General features: G+C 49.3%; 1 protein-coding gene across 6 annotated transcripts in view; it reads right to left on the minus strand.

The window, feature by feature from the left end:
- The window catches only part of RFWD3 (ring finger and WD repeat domain 3), a 97813-nt gene that overhangs the window by 20901 nt on the left and 62241 nt on the right, over nt 1-14671 (minus strand). For all 6 annotated transcript variants that reach the window (XM_050922381.1, XM_050922378.1, XM_050922382.1 and 3 more), the window contains one exon: nt 5876-6104. In XM_050922381.1, coding sequence (XP_050778338.1) covers nt 5876-6104 — 229 coding nt within the window. The remainder of the gene's footprint in view (nt 1-5875; nt 6105-14671) is intronic.

Consider the following 14671-nt stretch of genomic DNA (forward strand, 5'->3'; position numbering starts at 1 on the left):
TGTTTGGATACCTTTGAGAAATATTTTGGCGACAGGATGAGCAAAACCAGCAGCGTTATCTACCTTGTGGTGGAATGTTGAGATTGCCACTAGGCGAACCTTTACCGAGCTAAGAGAAAGCCCAGATATTTTGAGTTCTAGAAAGTAGTCTAGTATCAGTGGAAGAGGGGCAGAAGCCAGAGGGGTGTGTCTGTTAGAACACCAAGTGGTGAACCATTTCAATTTCTGCAGAAAGGTAGTGAGTGTGGAGTGTGTCCTGCCATGTAATAAAACTGCCTGGACTTGTTCTAAGTATGCTTGTTTCTCATTAGAGAACCATTGAGTAGCCATGCTTTGAGGTGATCCGCACCCAACACAAATCTGAGAAAGCATCTGTGGGCAGAGTGTATAATGACATGAAAATACGCATCCCGCAAGTTGAGGGCTGAAAACCAATCTCCCTGCTCCAACGCCGGAATGATTTTTGATAGGGTAACCATCCTGAATTTTTGTTTCTTGACAAACCTGTTAAGTTGTCAAAAAATCGAGAATAGGTCGCCGTCCACCACTTTTCTTTTCAGTCAAGAAATAGTAGGAATAAAATCCCTTCCCCGGTGTGGAGTGGATACCTGCTCCACTGCTCCTGGTTGTAGAAGATGGTGCACCTCTTGACGGAGCTAGTGTTCGTGAGAGGAGTCCCTGAAGAGTGACGGGGAGAGAGAGGATGGGTGAGAGGCATGGAGAGGAAAGGGATGATATAATCCGATCAGATGATTTCTAGGACCCATTTGTCTATAATGATAGCTTCCCAGTTGGAAAGGAATGGGAGCAGACGGTGTCTAAAAGGATGGTTGCAGTAGGCGCTGGAGTGGGTGGGAGGTCTTCTATACCCTCGAACAAAGCTTCAAATCTGCTTTGATGGAGGGCATTGAGGTGCTGCAGATAGTGGGAGGCGGTGTCATTGGGTTCTAGGTCTATGGTGTTGCTGTTGTTGTGCATTGTAATGTCTTTGCTGTGGGTATAGGAAGGATATCGTGGGCTTTGGTAAGGTTGATATCTGTCTTCTCTCATCCTTGTCCCTCGGCATTCATACACCTGCTACCTTAGTGCCGCACACGAGTCCTTCATGGTATGGAAGACCTCATTTGTTTTTGCTGCAAATAGCTTCTCACCATCGAAAGGGAGATCTTCGATAGTGTTTTGCATCTCCCATGGGAAGGAAGCTCGCTGCATGATGACAACCGTGTCAGCAGCATCAAGGGCAGCCTGAAGAGCTATACGGGATATCATCTGTCCTTCAGAGATCCCAGCTTTAAATTGTTGTCACTTGTCCTCAGGAATGTCATTAATAAACTCCATGAATTTAGTGTAGTTCCTGTGCTCATACTTTGCTAACAGAGCCACATAGTTTGCCACCCTAAACTGTAAAAGTGGAAAATGAATACACTTTGTGGCCAAATAAGTCCATCCTCTTGCTATCCTTATCAGATGGGACAGACCGGAAACGTTGCTGTTTATTTTTCTGGTTGGCGACCTCAACCACCAAGGAATTGGGCGACAGGTATGTAAAGAGAAACTCAGAACCTTTGGACAGGATGTAATAATTGCAGTCCGCTCTCTAGCAAGTTGGGGGAATAGTGGCTGGGGTCTGCCATATAGTTTTAGCTGGTTCCACAATAGCCCCATTTTAGAAGAGGTGGCGGGTTATAAAATGTCAGTAGGCTCGTGCTGGTGTTCAGACACTTCCCCAAGAGTAATCTCAAGCTCATCGGCAACTCTTTTAAACAAGTCCTGGAAGTGTGTGAAATCATCAGCTGCTGGTGGTGATGGAGGCATAATAGCCTCTTTGGGTGAGACAGATGAGCGTTTATTAGCTGGAGAGGTGCCAGGTGCGACATCCTCTGCTGGCTGAGTTGTTGGTTCATCTCATAGCTTGGCATCATTGTTTATGGTTGGGGAGGAGATGTAAGATCCTTTCTGAATGAGGTAGGATTAATGCTATAATGTTTCTTATAAGATTCCCAGGGATTCCAGTATGGCCATTGGCCAGGGAAGGGTATGAGTGGTCTCATCCAAGGTGCCCATACTAGGGTGGGAATTCCGTGGAATATGAGGAACGGGATCTAAGATGTCCCCCAGTCACAGGTGTCTTAACAGGGGAAGAATAGCATGGAGAAAGGTCAATAGCATCGTCGTCCTCACTCAAGAGGTGTGAGGGAGCAGGGGATAGTTGTAAGTAAGGTGCCGATGGTCCCGGTGAGAGGTCAGTGCCTAGTAGAGGAGATTCTGGGGTGGGAGAGAGAGCCAGGTCTCTATGGTGGAGAAACTTAGATGGTGAGGCGCTATAGGCATGTGAGGCCTTGGAAGGTGGTAAGGTGATAGGGAATAGCCAGCATGGATTTGTAAAGAACAAATCGTGTCAAACTAATCTGATAGCATTCTTTGATAGGATAATGAGCCTTGTGGATAAGGGAGAAGCGGTGGATGTGATATACCTAGACTTTAGTAAGGCATTTGATACGGTCTCACATGATATTCTTATAGATAAACTAGGAAAGTCCAATTTAGATGGGGCTACTATAAGGTGGGTGCATAACTGGCTGGATAACCGTATTCAGAGAGTAGTTATTAATGGCTCCCAATCCTGCTGGAAAGGTATAACAAGTGGGGTTCCGCAGGGGTCTGTTTTGGGACCGGTTCTGTTCAATATCTTCATCAACGATTTAGATGTTGGCATAGAAAGTACGCTTATTAAGTTTGCGGACGATACCAAACTGGGAGGGATGGCAACTGCTTTGGAGGACAGGGTCAAAACTCAAAATGATCTGAACAAATTGGAGAAATGGTCTGAGGTAAACAGGATGAAGTTCAATAAAGATAAATGCAAAGTGCTCCACTTAGGAAGGAACAATCAGTTTCACACATACAGAATGGGAGGAGACTGTCTAGGAAGGAGTATGGCAGAAAGAGATCTAGGGGTCATAGTGGACCACAAGCTTAATATGAGTCAACAGTGTGACACTGTTGCAAAAAAAGCAAATGTGATTCTGGGATGCATTAACAGGTGTGTTGTAAACAAGACACGAGAAGTCATTCTTCCGCTTTACTCTGCGCTGGTTAGGCCTCAACTGGAGTATTGTGTCCAGTTCTGGGCACCGCATTTCAAGAAAGATGTGGAGAAACTGGAGAGGGTCCAGAGAAGAGCAACGAGAATGATTAAAGGTCTTGAGAACATGACCTCTGAAGGAAGGCTGAAGGAATTGGGCTTGTTTAGTTTGGAAAAGAGAAGACTGAGAGGGGACATGATAGCAGTTTTCAGTTATCTAAAAGGATGTCATCAGGAGGAGGGAGAAAACTTGTTCACCTTAGCCTCCAATGATAGAACAAGAAGCAATGGGCTTAAACTGCAGCAAGGGAGATTTAGGCTGGACATTAGGAAAAAGTTCCTAACTGTCAGGGTAGTTAAACACTGGAATAGATTGCCTAGGGAAGTTGTGGAATCTCCATCTCTGGAGATATTTAAGAGTAGGTTAGATAAATGTCTATTAGGGATGGTCTAGACAGTATTTGGTCCTGCCATGAGGGCAGGGGACTGGACTCGATGACCTCTCGAGGTCCCTTCCAGTCCTAGAGTCTATGAGGAGCCATGTACTGAGAGGGTGCTGATGGAGGAGGCGCAGTCTCTACTGGTGGCGCTGTGTGCTGAGCTGATGTAGGTGCCTGAGGCAGCATCTGCACCATAGGCTGGTGACGATGATGTAGGTGCTATAGACCAAGGGGGTGTCGCGCGCGAAGTCAGTGTCAAGAAGTATGATACGGGGAGCACAGGCAGTGGAGCTTGTGGCGTTGGTGCCAAATTCAGATGCACTGGCACCACAGCAGTAGTTTGTGACATTAGTGCTGTCTCACTAGTCGGTACCGGGTTCTTGTCGGTGACCAACTGTGCCACATTGAAGGCAGGCAACTCAAAGCCTTGAGCCTCAGCACCGAAGTGCGTGGCCGCCGACGAGCAGACAGTTCCGGAGATGCCTGGAGAAGTGTATGTGCTGAGCCATGGAGTGGCCAGCACTGATGGAGCCGAAGTTATAAGCGATCGCTTAGAAGATGTGTGCCCCCTGAGAGGGGAGGAAGCCGGTCATTTCTTTGCCATTTTTTATTCTGTGAGGATTTCAGTGGTGAATTCTGCCGGGAGAAGACTGCTGGCCCGGATCTAGTGCAGGTCTGAGGGACTTTTCCAGGAGGATGAGCTTCAGTCTGAGGTCTCTGTCCTTGCGGGTCCAGACTTTAAGTTTACTTTAGTGTATGCATTTTGGGGATACATGAGATTTCCCCAAACATTATACGCACTGAGAATAGCCATCAGAGATGGGGATGGAGTCTCTGCAGGTTACGCATCTCTTGAAGCTTGGTGAACCAAGCATATCAGGAGTCACTAACTCTGAGGTAAGGAATTTAATTTGTTTTTATAGGCGGTAATAACTAAAACTTATTTAGATAAGTAACAAAAACTAATTAAGTACTAGAACTGTATCTAAATCATGGCTATGAAAAGTAAAACTATGTATTTATATGTGGAAATATACCTATCTAATAGAACTGGAAGGGATCCTGAAAAGTCTTCAAGTCCAGCCCCTTACCTTCAGCAGGACCAAATACTGATTTTGCCCCAGTTCCTTAAGTAGCCCCCTCAAGGACTGAACTCACAACCCTGTGTTTGGCAGGCCAATACTCAAACCACTGAGATATCCCTCCACTGCTAAACTCCATCTCTGGCTGGGGATGGTAGAGAAGGAACTGAGGAGCCTGGGCCATGCACACACTGTTCAGGCATTGCGAGCAGGCAAGGCAGGCACCGCACGTGTGTAGCCCGTACAAGAACTGCTGCGAACATCTCTGATCGAAGGTGCAGGGACGCACCTTGACCTGGAGTGGAGCACCCACAAGGGCATCTCTCGAAGGAGACGTCTAAGATCCCAAATCATTAACCACATAAAATAATTTATCAGAGAGTAGCCATGTTAGTCTGGATCTGTAAAAAGCGACAAAGAGTCCTGTGGCACCTTACAGAGTAACAGACATATTGGAGCATAAATTTTCGTGGGTGAATACCCACTTCGTCAGATGAATATACATTCATCTATAAGGTGCCACAGGCCACTCTGTCGCTTTACAAAATAATTTGTATTTCAAGTGTCATTCAGAGAACGTCAGAGCTCTTTGCAATGAAAGCCGGCATGACTGCGTACCTATTTTAGGGACAGGAAATTGCTCACAGAAGACAAGCAACTTGCCCAAAGTCACACAGCAAGTCAGAAGCAGAGTTATGACTACAATGCAAAGGGGTTCCCAGTCCTCTTCATCCACAGGGTAATGCTGCCTCTATACATATATGCACCTAGTTCCAAATGTATTCAAAAAACAATATCTGAACATCTGTTCCCACATTTACTGGCCAATCCATGCTTCTGAATCTGATGTTTTCTGGATGAGAGACTGCATTTAAAGCTTTTTCCTGATTCCCTTAGGTGCATGTCTCCAGCTCTTGCAAGGGAATCCTCTATGTGAGGATCACACAGATCTTTCTGCACCTCCAAGGAGGAGGGGTTTCAGAACAAAGAGGCAGAGCTGTAAAGATCAATTACTGGGAGAGTACAATTATCAGCTGCCAACCGGGAGGTAAATTACACTACTGGGAAAAAGCTGAGTTGGGGTCAGGTGGAATGTGGCAGTCGTATTAGTGAGGGAATGTCCCCAATCCACAAGGTGGTTGTATGGGTGGGGTTGAGAAAGAGGAAGAAAGAGCAGAGAACATATTTAACTTTTGTAAGCCTGCAGATAAAAATTCTTTGATTCTATCTATAAAACCCAGAGAGTCTTTAGTTACTTGCTGACTTACCAGGAATAAGAGTAGTCTGTGGAGAAGACTGTGACACCACAAGACAGCTCAGCGAGTCACAGTAAGCCATAACCCGGCAGGTCCTTGACTGAGAAACCAGGAAGGCCTTCTCAAAGTGGTATTTGTGCTGGCTCTGACTGGAGGAGAGAGTGCTTGGGAAACAGGAACGGGAGCTGCCAGGTTGCTGAGAGGCACTAGTGGTGTGCTGGGCCATCAGTGCTTTCAGTTCCTGAAAAGAAAGAGGACGGAGCTTTACTACTCCCTTGCAGTTGTAACTCAGTATGCTGTGTATTAGGGCTAGTCTACACTTGAAGAGCTACACCTATGCCACTGTAGCGTGTCCAGTGAAGAAGCTCTATGCTGACGGGAGAGAGCTCTCTCGCTAGCATAATTAATCCACCCCCATGAGAGGCAATAGCTATGTCAGTGGGAGAAGGTCTCCCACCAACATAGAACTGTCCACACTGGTATCTAGGTTGGTGTAATTTATTTTACTCAGGAGGGTGGCTTATTCACATTTGAGCAACACAAATTATTAGTAGCATACACCTGGCCTTCGTTTCTGCTTGCACATACAGGAGTCTGATACGCCTCACAGGCAGAGATATGGGAACATAGGCTGTTCCATAACAATGAAAACTACAGTACTCCATTCCTGGAGTGCTAGATTTCCAGTTTACTTTGACTAAGTACAATAGAAACCTGCAGACTACTCCAGCAAGCTCTGTTGAAATCTTTAGCCAAAATCTCTTAATATTATGCATATTAGAACCCAATAAGAAAAGGAGACCCATGGGCAACACATAAAATCCAATCACCACCAGGTCAACAATGGTACTAAACTCGGAGCAGAATTACAATTAAAAAACACAACCAATTAGAACCATTTTCAAGAGTTTCTAGAACATCCCAAAAGGAATGAAAATCCTTGATTTCAATGTTAGAAGTGTCCAGGAATACCCCACCATGAAGATAGGTCAGTTCCTTTAATCTGCATTACACCCTGGTCTTTATGATCCTAGCCAGTACAGATTCCAGGAATGACTGAATTTTGTAAGAAGTCAAGACTTGTTCACTTTTTCCAAAACCAAAGAACTACGCTTCAAAATGTTCAGTACAGTAGCTCTCAAAAGAGTGACTTTTAACCCAACAAAGGAACAGCCACTTTCACACTACTGAACTGCAAAGCCTCAGACAGTGTGTTAATATAGTAGATGGTCACTGGATAATTTTCTGCCTCACAAAGATCGTTCACAGAAGTGTGAGGGTATGGCAATTTTCCACATTGTAACCGTGATAAGAATTCTGCCCAGATGGTTATAACCCAACCCAAGGTCATGACCACCAGCACTAATCCCATGATGCTATACTATTACACAGATATTTACAAATAAATAAAGCAATCAGATAAAGAGAGATGGGGCCTGTTTCCACAGCTTGGATAATTTAAGATATACTCCAAATACTGCCTGCAAAACAATTAAGCACCATAGAAACGAGATTATAGATTTAAAATCTCCAAGCTCCTAACGTATGCATAAACTAGCTTTAATAATTGCACCAACTAATCTCGCTCAAACCAGAACTAGTCAACAGAAAACCGTTCTAAAAGGACAAACATTAAAAGAAAATAGGCGTTTCAAGGTCAAACTAATTTATAATTATCTCAATCCAAAAAAATTTTTTTCCTAAAAGTGTTTGAGAGCTTAAAAATAGGCTTCATGTGTCATCCTCCAGGAGCCTTCTCTGATTTGCCTCAAAAACTTTCCACATTCTACCCCAGCATAAGACCAAACATGTGATGTTTCAGGGGGATTGGAGTCGCAATAGGCAAAGACAGGAGGATTTGGGGAGGGGAAGGAGGCCATAAATTATGTTAATGGCACGCTTAATTTCATCTAACTAGAGAGAGCGGTGTCTTTCAGAGAAAGATGCAGGTAATTAAACAAAAAACGGAAGTGACAAGTTTTCACCACATTAAAGATTTTATTAAAAAGCCTCACCAGTTAAAGACAGGAAGATAAGGCAACTAGAGAAGAGACGGGATTAACCAGATTTCCCACAATAACAAGACAACCCTTCCTTCACCTGAGTTTATCACAGACAGAGAAACTTTAGTTGAGTGGAAACAAAAAAGTGACTGGGAAATGTTCCATCAAATAGTTGATATATTAAAGCAGTGGTCACCAACCAGCTGATCATGATTGACTGGTCGATCCTGGAGACTCTCCCATACACTTGCGATCTCCAGTGGTGTAATGGGGCTGCCCGCTGCCACTAAGGCAGGGTCCCTGCCTATCCCAGCCCCAGGCTGCTCCCAGAAGCAGCCCAGGGGAGTGAGGGGTTCCATATGTTGCTCCTGATTGCAAGCACCGCCCCCGCAGCTCCCATTAGCTGGGAATGGGGAACTGTGGCCAATGTTGGCCCCTCCGGAAGCAGCATGGGGCCGGGGCTGCCCGAGGTAAGTGTCGCCCCCTTCAATGGGCAGGTTCTGAATGGCTCTGCAGCATTAAGACCAGGAGTAGCATGAATACAGCAGGCCCAGCTATGCTGGACCAGCGTTTCTCTTCTACCACCCAACTTGCAGCCTCCCAGAGCCAGCCCCCCATACCTCCTTCTGCACCCCAAGACTGAGCCCCGAGCCCCCTCCCAGAGCGAACACCCCATGCCCACTCTTGCACGCCATACCCCCTGCGCCAGCCCTGACCCCCTTCCTAGAGGCAGCACCCTGTACCCCCTCCTGCACCCCAACACTCTTCCTCAGCCCGGACCCCCTCCTGCACCCAAAATCCCTCCCAGAGCCCACAACCCCTCCTGCACCCCAACCCCCTGCCCCAGGTTCAGCCTGGAGCCCCCTTCCACACTGCAAACCTCTCGGCCCCAGCCCAGAGCCTGCACTTCCTCCCAAACTCCAACCCCCTGCCCAAGCCCGGTAAAAGCAAGCGAGGGTGGAGGAGAGCGAGCAACGGAGAGGGGGGGATGGAGTGAGTGAGGCAGGACTTCAGGGAAGGGGTGGAGACTTGGGGAAAGGGCAGGGTACATCCTGAGTTGCCCTTAAATTCATAAAAAGGCTGGAGGCTACTGTGTTAAAGTGCTTAGCAGTAACAGGCCAATGTGATAAACAGGGGACAGAATTCACATCTCTTAAGAGCTGTTGTTGCAGTCTCTGTTTTCAGACTCAGGAAGACAGCACTGCATCAGTTCACATTTGGTTTACTGCTGGAAGGTTTTTCCCCCCTCCCCACCATCAGGATGTCTAGAAACTTACAGCAGAATATTTAAAAAACTCAAATCTCAATCTGTCATGTGGGGCACAACATATATACCCAGAGGGTTGGCATTTGACACTACTGTTTTAGATGTACATAAGCAAGGTGATGTATACTCTGTGTCTTGTGCATTGTTTGTAGGATCTACTCCTTGCTACAGAACGGTACTCCACAATTTAAATTTTCATTTAAAACCTCCACACATTTCTAGCCCTTAAAGTTATGACACTAACTCTGAAAATATAAATGAAGCAAGGTCATCGTTTTGAGTTTGAAACAATAACTTGGGAAGTGTGAGCTGCCCCATTCATCTCAAAGGACTGAAAGCGCTGATATCTTGTGATGACAATTTAAAGTGTTAACACTAATTATTTAAGTGCTGATATTTTAGCACAAATATCCAGATGGCATGCTTAATTCTACACTCCCACATACATATTTTCTGATTTCCAAAAGAAACTGCTGTACAGTTTTCAGTCTGCCACAGAATCCAGGAACCTTGCTAAAGAACTAAGTTTCAGCTTGCCACAGCAAACAAGGGGCTATGCACTTAAGGTAGCCTTTTCTTACTGTAAATGCACAAGCAGCTAATTAATATGCTTTTAATGAGAACTTCACTATATATAATAACATTTTGTGGTTAAACTACAATAAAAGCCAAGTTGAGTGCACATATGCACTCAGGAGCTGGATTTTAACACCAGAAGTATGAATTTATAAAAACTGAAATGTTAAAGAATTTCTATTTAAATAGTATTCTCACTTTAATCTTAGAAAATTCTAATACCAAATGTACATCTATTACTGTATAGGGTTTCAACACTGATTTTGATAATGCAGTTTAAAATTATGGATATTAGCAACAAAAAAAAACGGTTACTCACCTTGTAACTGGTGTTCTTCGAGATGTGTTGCTCATATCCATTCCAGGTAGGTGTGCGCGCCGCGCGTGCACGTTTGCCGGAAACTTTTTACCCTAGCAACTCCAGTGGGCCGGCAGGTTGACCCCTAGAGTGGCGCCACTATGGCACTTGATATATACCCCTGCCGGCCCGCCCGCTCCTCAGTTCCTTCTTGCCGGCTACTCCGACAGTGGGGAAGGAGGGTGGGTTTGGAATGGATATGAGCAACACATCTCGAAGAACACCAGTTACAAAGGTGAGTAACAGTCTTTTCTTCTTCGAGTGATTGCTCATATCCATTCCAGGTAGGTGAATCCCAAGCCTTACCTAGGCGGTGGGGTCGGAGTGAGAAGTCGCGGCATGGAGCACTGCAGAGCCAAAGGCTGCATCATCTCTGGACTGCTGGACCAGGGCGTAATGGGAAGCGAATGTGTGGACCGATGACCAAGTCGCCGCCCTACAAATGTCTTGGATCGGCACGCGGGCAAGGAAAGCCAGCGATGACGCCTGTGCCCTGGTGGAGTGTGCAGTCACACGGCCCACAGGAACGTGGGCCAGGTCATAACAGGTCCTGATACAGGAGATAATCCAGGAAGATATCCTCTGCGAGGAAATCGGTAGCCCCTTGACCCGGTCCGCTACCGCCACGAATAGCTGGGGGGACTTGCGGAACGGTTTGGTCCTGTCCACATAAAATGCTAGCGCCCAACGGACATCTAGCGAGTGGAGTTGTTGCTCCCTGCGGGACAAATGGGGCTTTGGGAAAAAGACAGGGAGGAAGATCTCCTGGTTAATGTGAAAAGCTGAGACCACCTTGGGTAGAAAGGCAGGGTGTGGTCTCAGCTGCACCTTGTCTTTATGGAAGACCGTATACGGGGGGATCTACTTTGAGGGCCCGTCGTTCCGACACCCGTCTAGCTGAGGTGATGGCCACTAGGAAGGCAGTCTTCCATGAGAGGTAGAGCAGGGAGCAAGTCGCTAACGGCTCAAATGGAGGGCCCATGAGCCGAGTTAGGACCAGGTTGAGATCCCATGAAGGGGCAGGAGGGCGTATCTGTGGATAGAGACGTTCCAGCCCCTTCAGGAATCTCGCCACCATAGGGTGGGAGAAGACGGAACGTCCGTCCCCTCCGGGATGAAACGTGGAGATAGCCGCTAGGTGAACACAAAGGGATGATAACGCCAGACCCTGGGCCTTGAGGGACCAGATGTAGTCCAGAATAGTGGTGATGGGAACCTCTGTAGGGAGAAACCCTTTCTCCGAACACCAACAGGAGAAATGCTTCCACTTAGCCGAGTAAGTAGCCCTGGTGGAAGGCTTCCCACTGCCCAGGAGAACCTCCCGAACCGGGGTAGAGCAGCGTAACTCGGAGCCGGTCAACCACGCAGGAGCCATGCCGTAAGGTGCAGAGACTGAAGGTCCGGGTGACAGAGCCTGCCGTGGTCCTGGGTGATCAGGTCCGGATGAAGGGGCAGGGCAACTGGGTTGGCTACTGAGAGGTCCAGCAACATGGGGTACCAATGCTGACTGGCCCACGCTGGAGCTATCAGAATCACTCGAGCTCTGTCCCTGTGCACCTTGAGGAGGAGCCTGTGTACCAGAGGAAAGGGAGGGAACACGTAAAACAGATGGGTCGCCCATGGGATAAGGAAGGCATCCGCTATTGACCCGGGCTCCCGACCCTGAAAGGAGCAGAATGTCTGACATTTCCTGTTCTCCCTGGACGCGAAGAGGTCCATCCGGGGACGACCCCACCTCTGGAAGAGTGAGAGGGAGACGTCCGGGCGGAGTGACCACTCGTGTGAGCAGAAGGACCTGCTCAGTCGATCCGCTAGAGTGTTTCGTACTCCCGGGAGATAGGAGGCGGAAAGGTGAATGGCATGGGCTATACAAAATTCCCGGAGTCGCATCGCCTCGTGACATAGGGGAGAGGACCTGGTGCCGCCCTGCTTGTTGATGTAGAACATGGTCGTCGTGTTGTCGGTGAACACCGCGACATAATGACCCTGAAGGTGATAGACGAACGCTTCACAAGCAAGACGGACCGTCTCACCTCCTGTATGTTGATGTGGAGGTCCAGCTCCTGAGGGGTCCACAGGCCCTGAGTTCTCCGAGTGCCGCTGTGCGCCCCCCAGCCGAGATCCGAGGCGTCCGTCGTCAGGGTTGGGGTGGATGGAACGGGAGCCCTGCACAGACTACAGACTGATCCAGCCACCACCGAAGGGAGTCCAGCACCCCTTGGGGGACGGTGACAACTGTGTCCAACGAATGTCTGGCCGGCCGGTACTGCGCGATGAGCCAAGATTGAAGAGGCCTCATGCGGAGTCGGGCATACGCTGTCACGAACGTACAGGCCGCCATATGTCCCAGGAGGGCCAGACATGTTCTTACAGAGGTCAGCGGGGCCGCCTGCAAGCGCAGAATGATGGCTGATAGCGACTGGAACCTGGGCAAGGGTAGCAAGGCCCTGGCTAGGGCAGAGTCCAGAACGGCCCCGATGAACTCTATCCTCTGAGTGGAGAGCAGAGTAGACTTGTCCACGTTGATCACGAGGCCTAGGGCAGCAAAGAGGCTGCTGATCCTGCGGACGTGGTCGCGGACCTGCAGCTCCGATGTGCCCCGGACCAGCCAGTCATCAAGGTAGGGGAACACGTGAATGCGGCCGCGCCGAAGATACGCGACGACGACTGCCATGCATTTCGTGAACACCCTCGGGGCCGTAGAGAGGCCAAACGGAAGGACCATAAATTGATAATGCTGGCGGTCGACCACAAAGCGAAGGAAACGTCTGTGCTGGGGAGATATGGCGATATGGAAGTAAGCGTCCTGCATGTCGAGGGCGGCGTACCAGTCTCCAGGATCCAGGGATGGGATGATGGTCCCAAGGGATACCATACGGAACTTCAATTTCACCATATACTTGTTGAGTTCCCGCAGGTCGAGGATAGGCCTAAGGCCCCCCTTGGACTTGGGGATTAGAAAGTAGCAGGAATAAAACCCCTTGCCCTTCTCGCTCTCTGGAACCTCCTCTATGGCTCCCTTGTCGAGGAGCGTCTGCACTTCCTGACGGAGGAATTGCTCGTGAGAGGGATCTCTGAAGAGGGACGAGGGTGGGGGGTGGGCGATGAAAACTGCAGGCGGTAAGCGGCCTGTACAGTGCGCAAGACCCAACGGTCCGATGTTATTTGGGTCCACGCCTGGAGGAAAAACGAAAGACGGTTGGAAAACTGCGGGGAAGGATCCGAAGTGGAAACTGGTACTGCGCCCTCGGGCACACCTTCAAAATGAAGGCTTGGGTCCGGGTGGGGCCTTGGCGGAGCCTTGGTTTTGCCCCGTTTGGCCGCCCAACTGTCTGCGCCTACTGTTCCGGCCGCGGCGCCTATTAAGGTCCTGCCGCAGGCGGAACTGAGGATACGGCCGACGCTGCTGCTGTTGGTTCTGCTGTCGGAAGGGTCTGTGCTGTGTCGCAGGCGTATGCATCCCCAAAGACCGTATGATGACCCTATTGTCCTTAAGGTCCTTTAGTCTGGGGTCTGTCTTATCAGAAAACAGGCCCTGGCCTTCGAAGGGGAGGTCCTGGATAGTATGCTGGGGCTCTGGCAGAAGGCCAGAGACCTGGAGCCAGGAAATGCCGCGCATCGTAAGCCCTGAGGCAAGGGTCCGAGCGGCCGAGTCTGCAGCATCTAAGGAGGCTTGCAGCGAGGTCCTCGCTACCTTTTTGCCCTCGTCAAGAATGGTGGTAAATTCCTGACGTGCGTCCTGCGGTAACAGTTCTGTAAATTTGCCCGCCGCTACCCAGGAGTTAAAAGAGTAGCAGCTAGGGAGGGCCTGCTGGTTCAAGACCCTGAGCTGTAGCGCCCCCGCTGAATATACCTTAGGGCCCAGGAGGTCCATCTGTCTCGCCTCCTTAGACTTGGGCGCCGGGGCCTCTTGACCATGGCGCTCCCTGTCGTTCACCGACTGGACCACAAGGGAGCAGGGTGTCGGGTGAACGTGTAAGTATTCATAGCCCTTAGAGGAGGCCATGTACTTTCTTTCCACTCCTCGAGCGGTTGGAGGGATGGAGGCCGGTGACTGCCAGATAGTGGTGGCGTTGGCCTGAATAGTCTTAATGAAGGGCAGGGCCACTCTGGTGGGCGCATCGGCGGAGAGGATGCTCACCACCGGGTCCTTGATTTCAGAGACCTCCTCTGCTTGAATGTCTAGGTTTTGCGCCACGCGCCTGAGGAGGTCCTGATGTGCCCTAAGATCTAGAGGAGGAGGACTGGAGGACAAAGTACCTGCCACCGCCTCATCAGGGGAAGACGAGGAGGAGACCCCTGGCAGCCAAGCGTCCACGGGGAGTTGTGTCTGGGGCTGCACCTCCGTCTCTGGAGGGAGCTCTGGGTCCTGGTGGCTGGACCTGTCCTCGGCTTCCGGGGAGGGAGGGGGTCGAGACACTGTTGCCTCTGGTGGCCTGCGTTCCGCCCCAGGGCGGGGAGTGATATGTTGTGGACCCTGGGCTTGGCAGTACGCCCAGGGGGTCCAAAACCCCCACTGCTGAGGCCCTCGTTCTTGATGCGGAGGGTCCCGAAACAGGGCCGCATGTCTGTCCTGCCCCAGCGTATAGGCGCTCTCCGCCTGA

Source organism: Gopherus flavomarginatus, chromosome 14 (genome assembly GCF_025201925.1).
Source record: "Gopherus flavomarginatus isolate rGopFla2 chromosome 14, rGopFla2.mat.asm, whole genome shotgun sequence".
NCBI classification, from domain to species: Eukaryota; Metazoa; Chordata; order Testudines; family Testudinidae; genus Gopherus; species Gopherus flavomarginatus.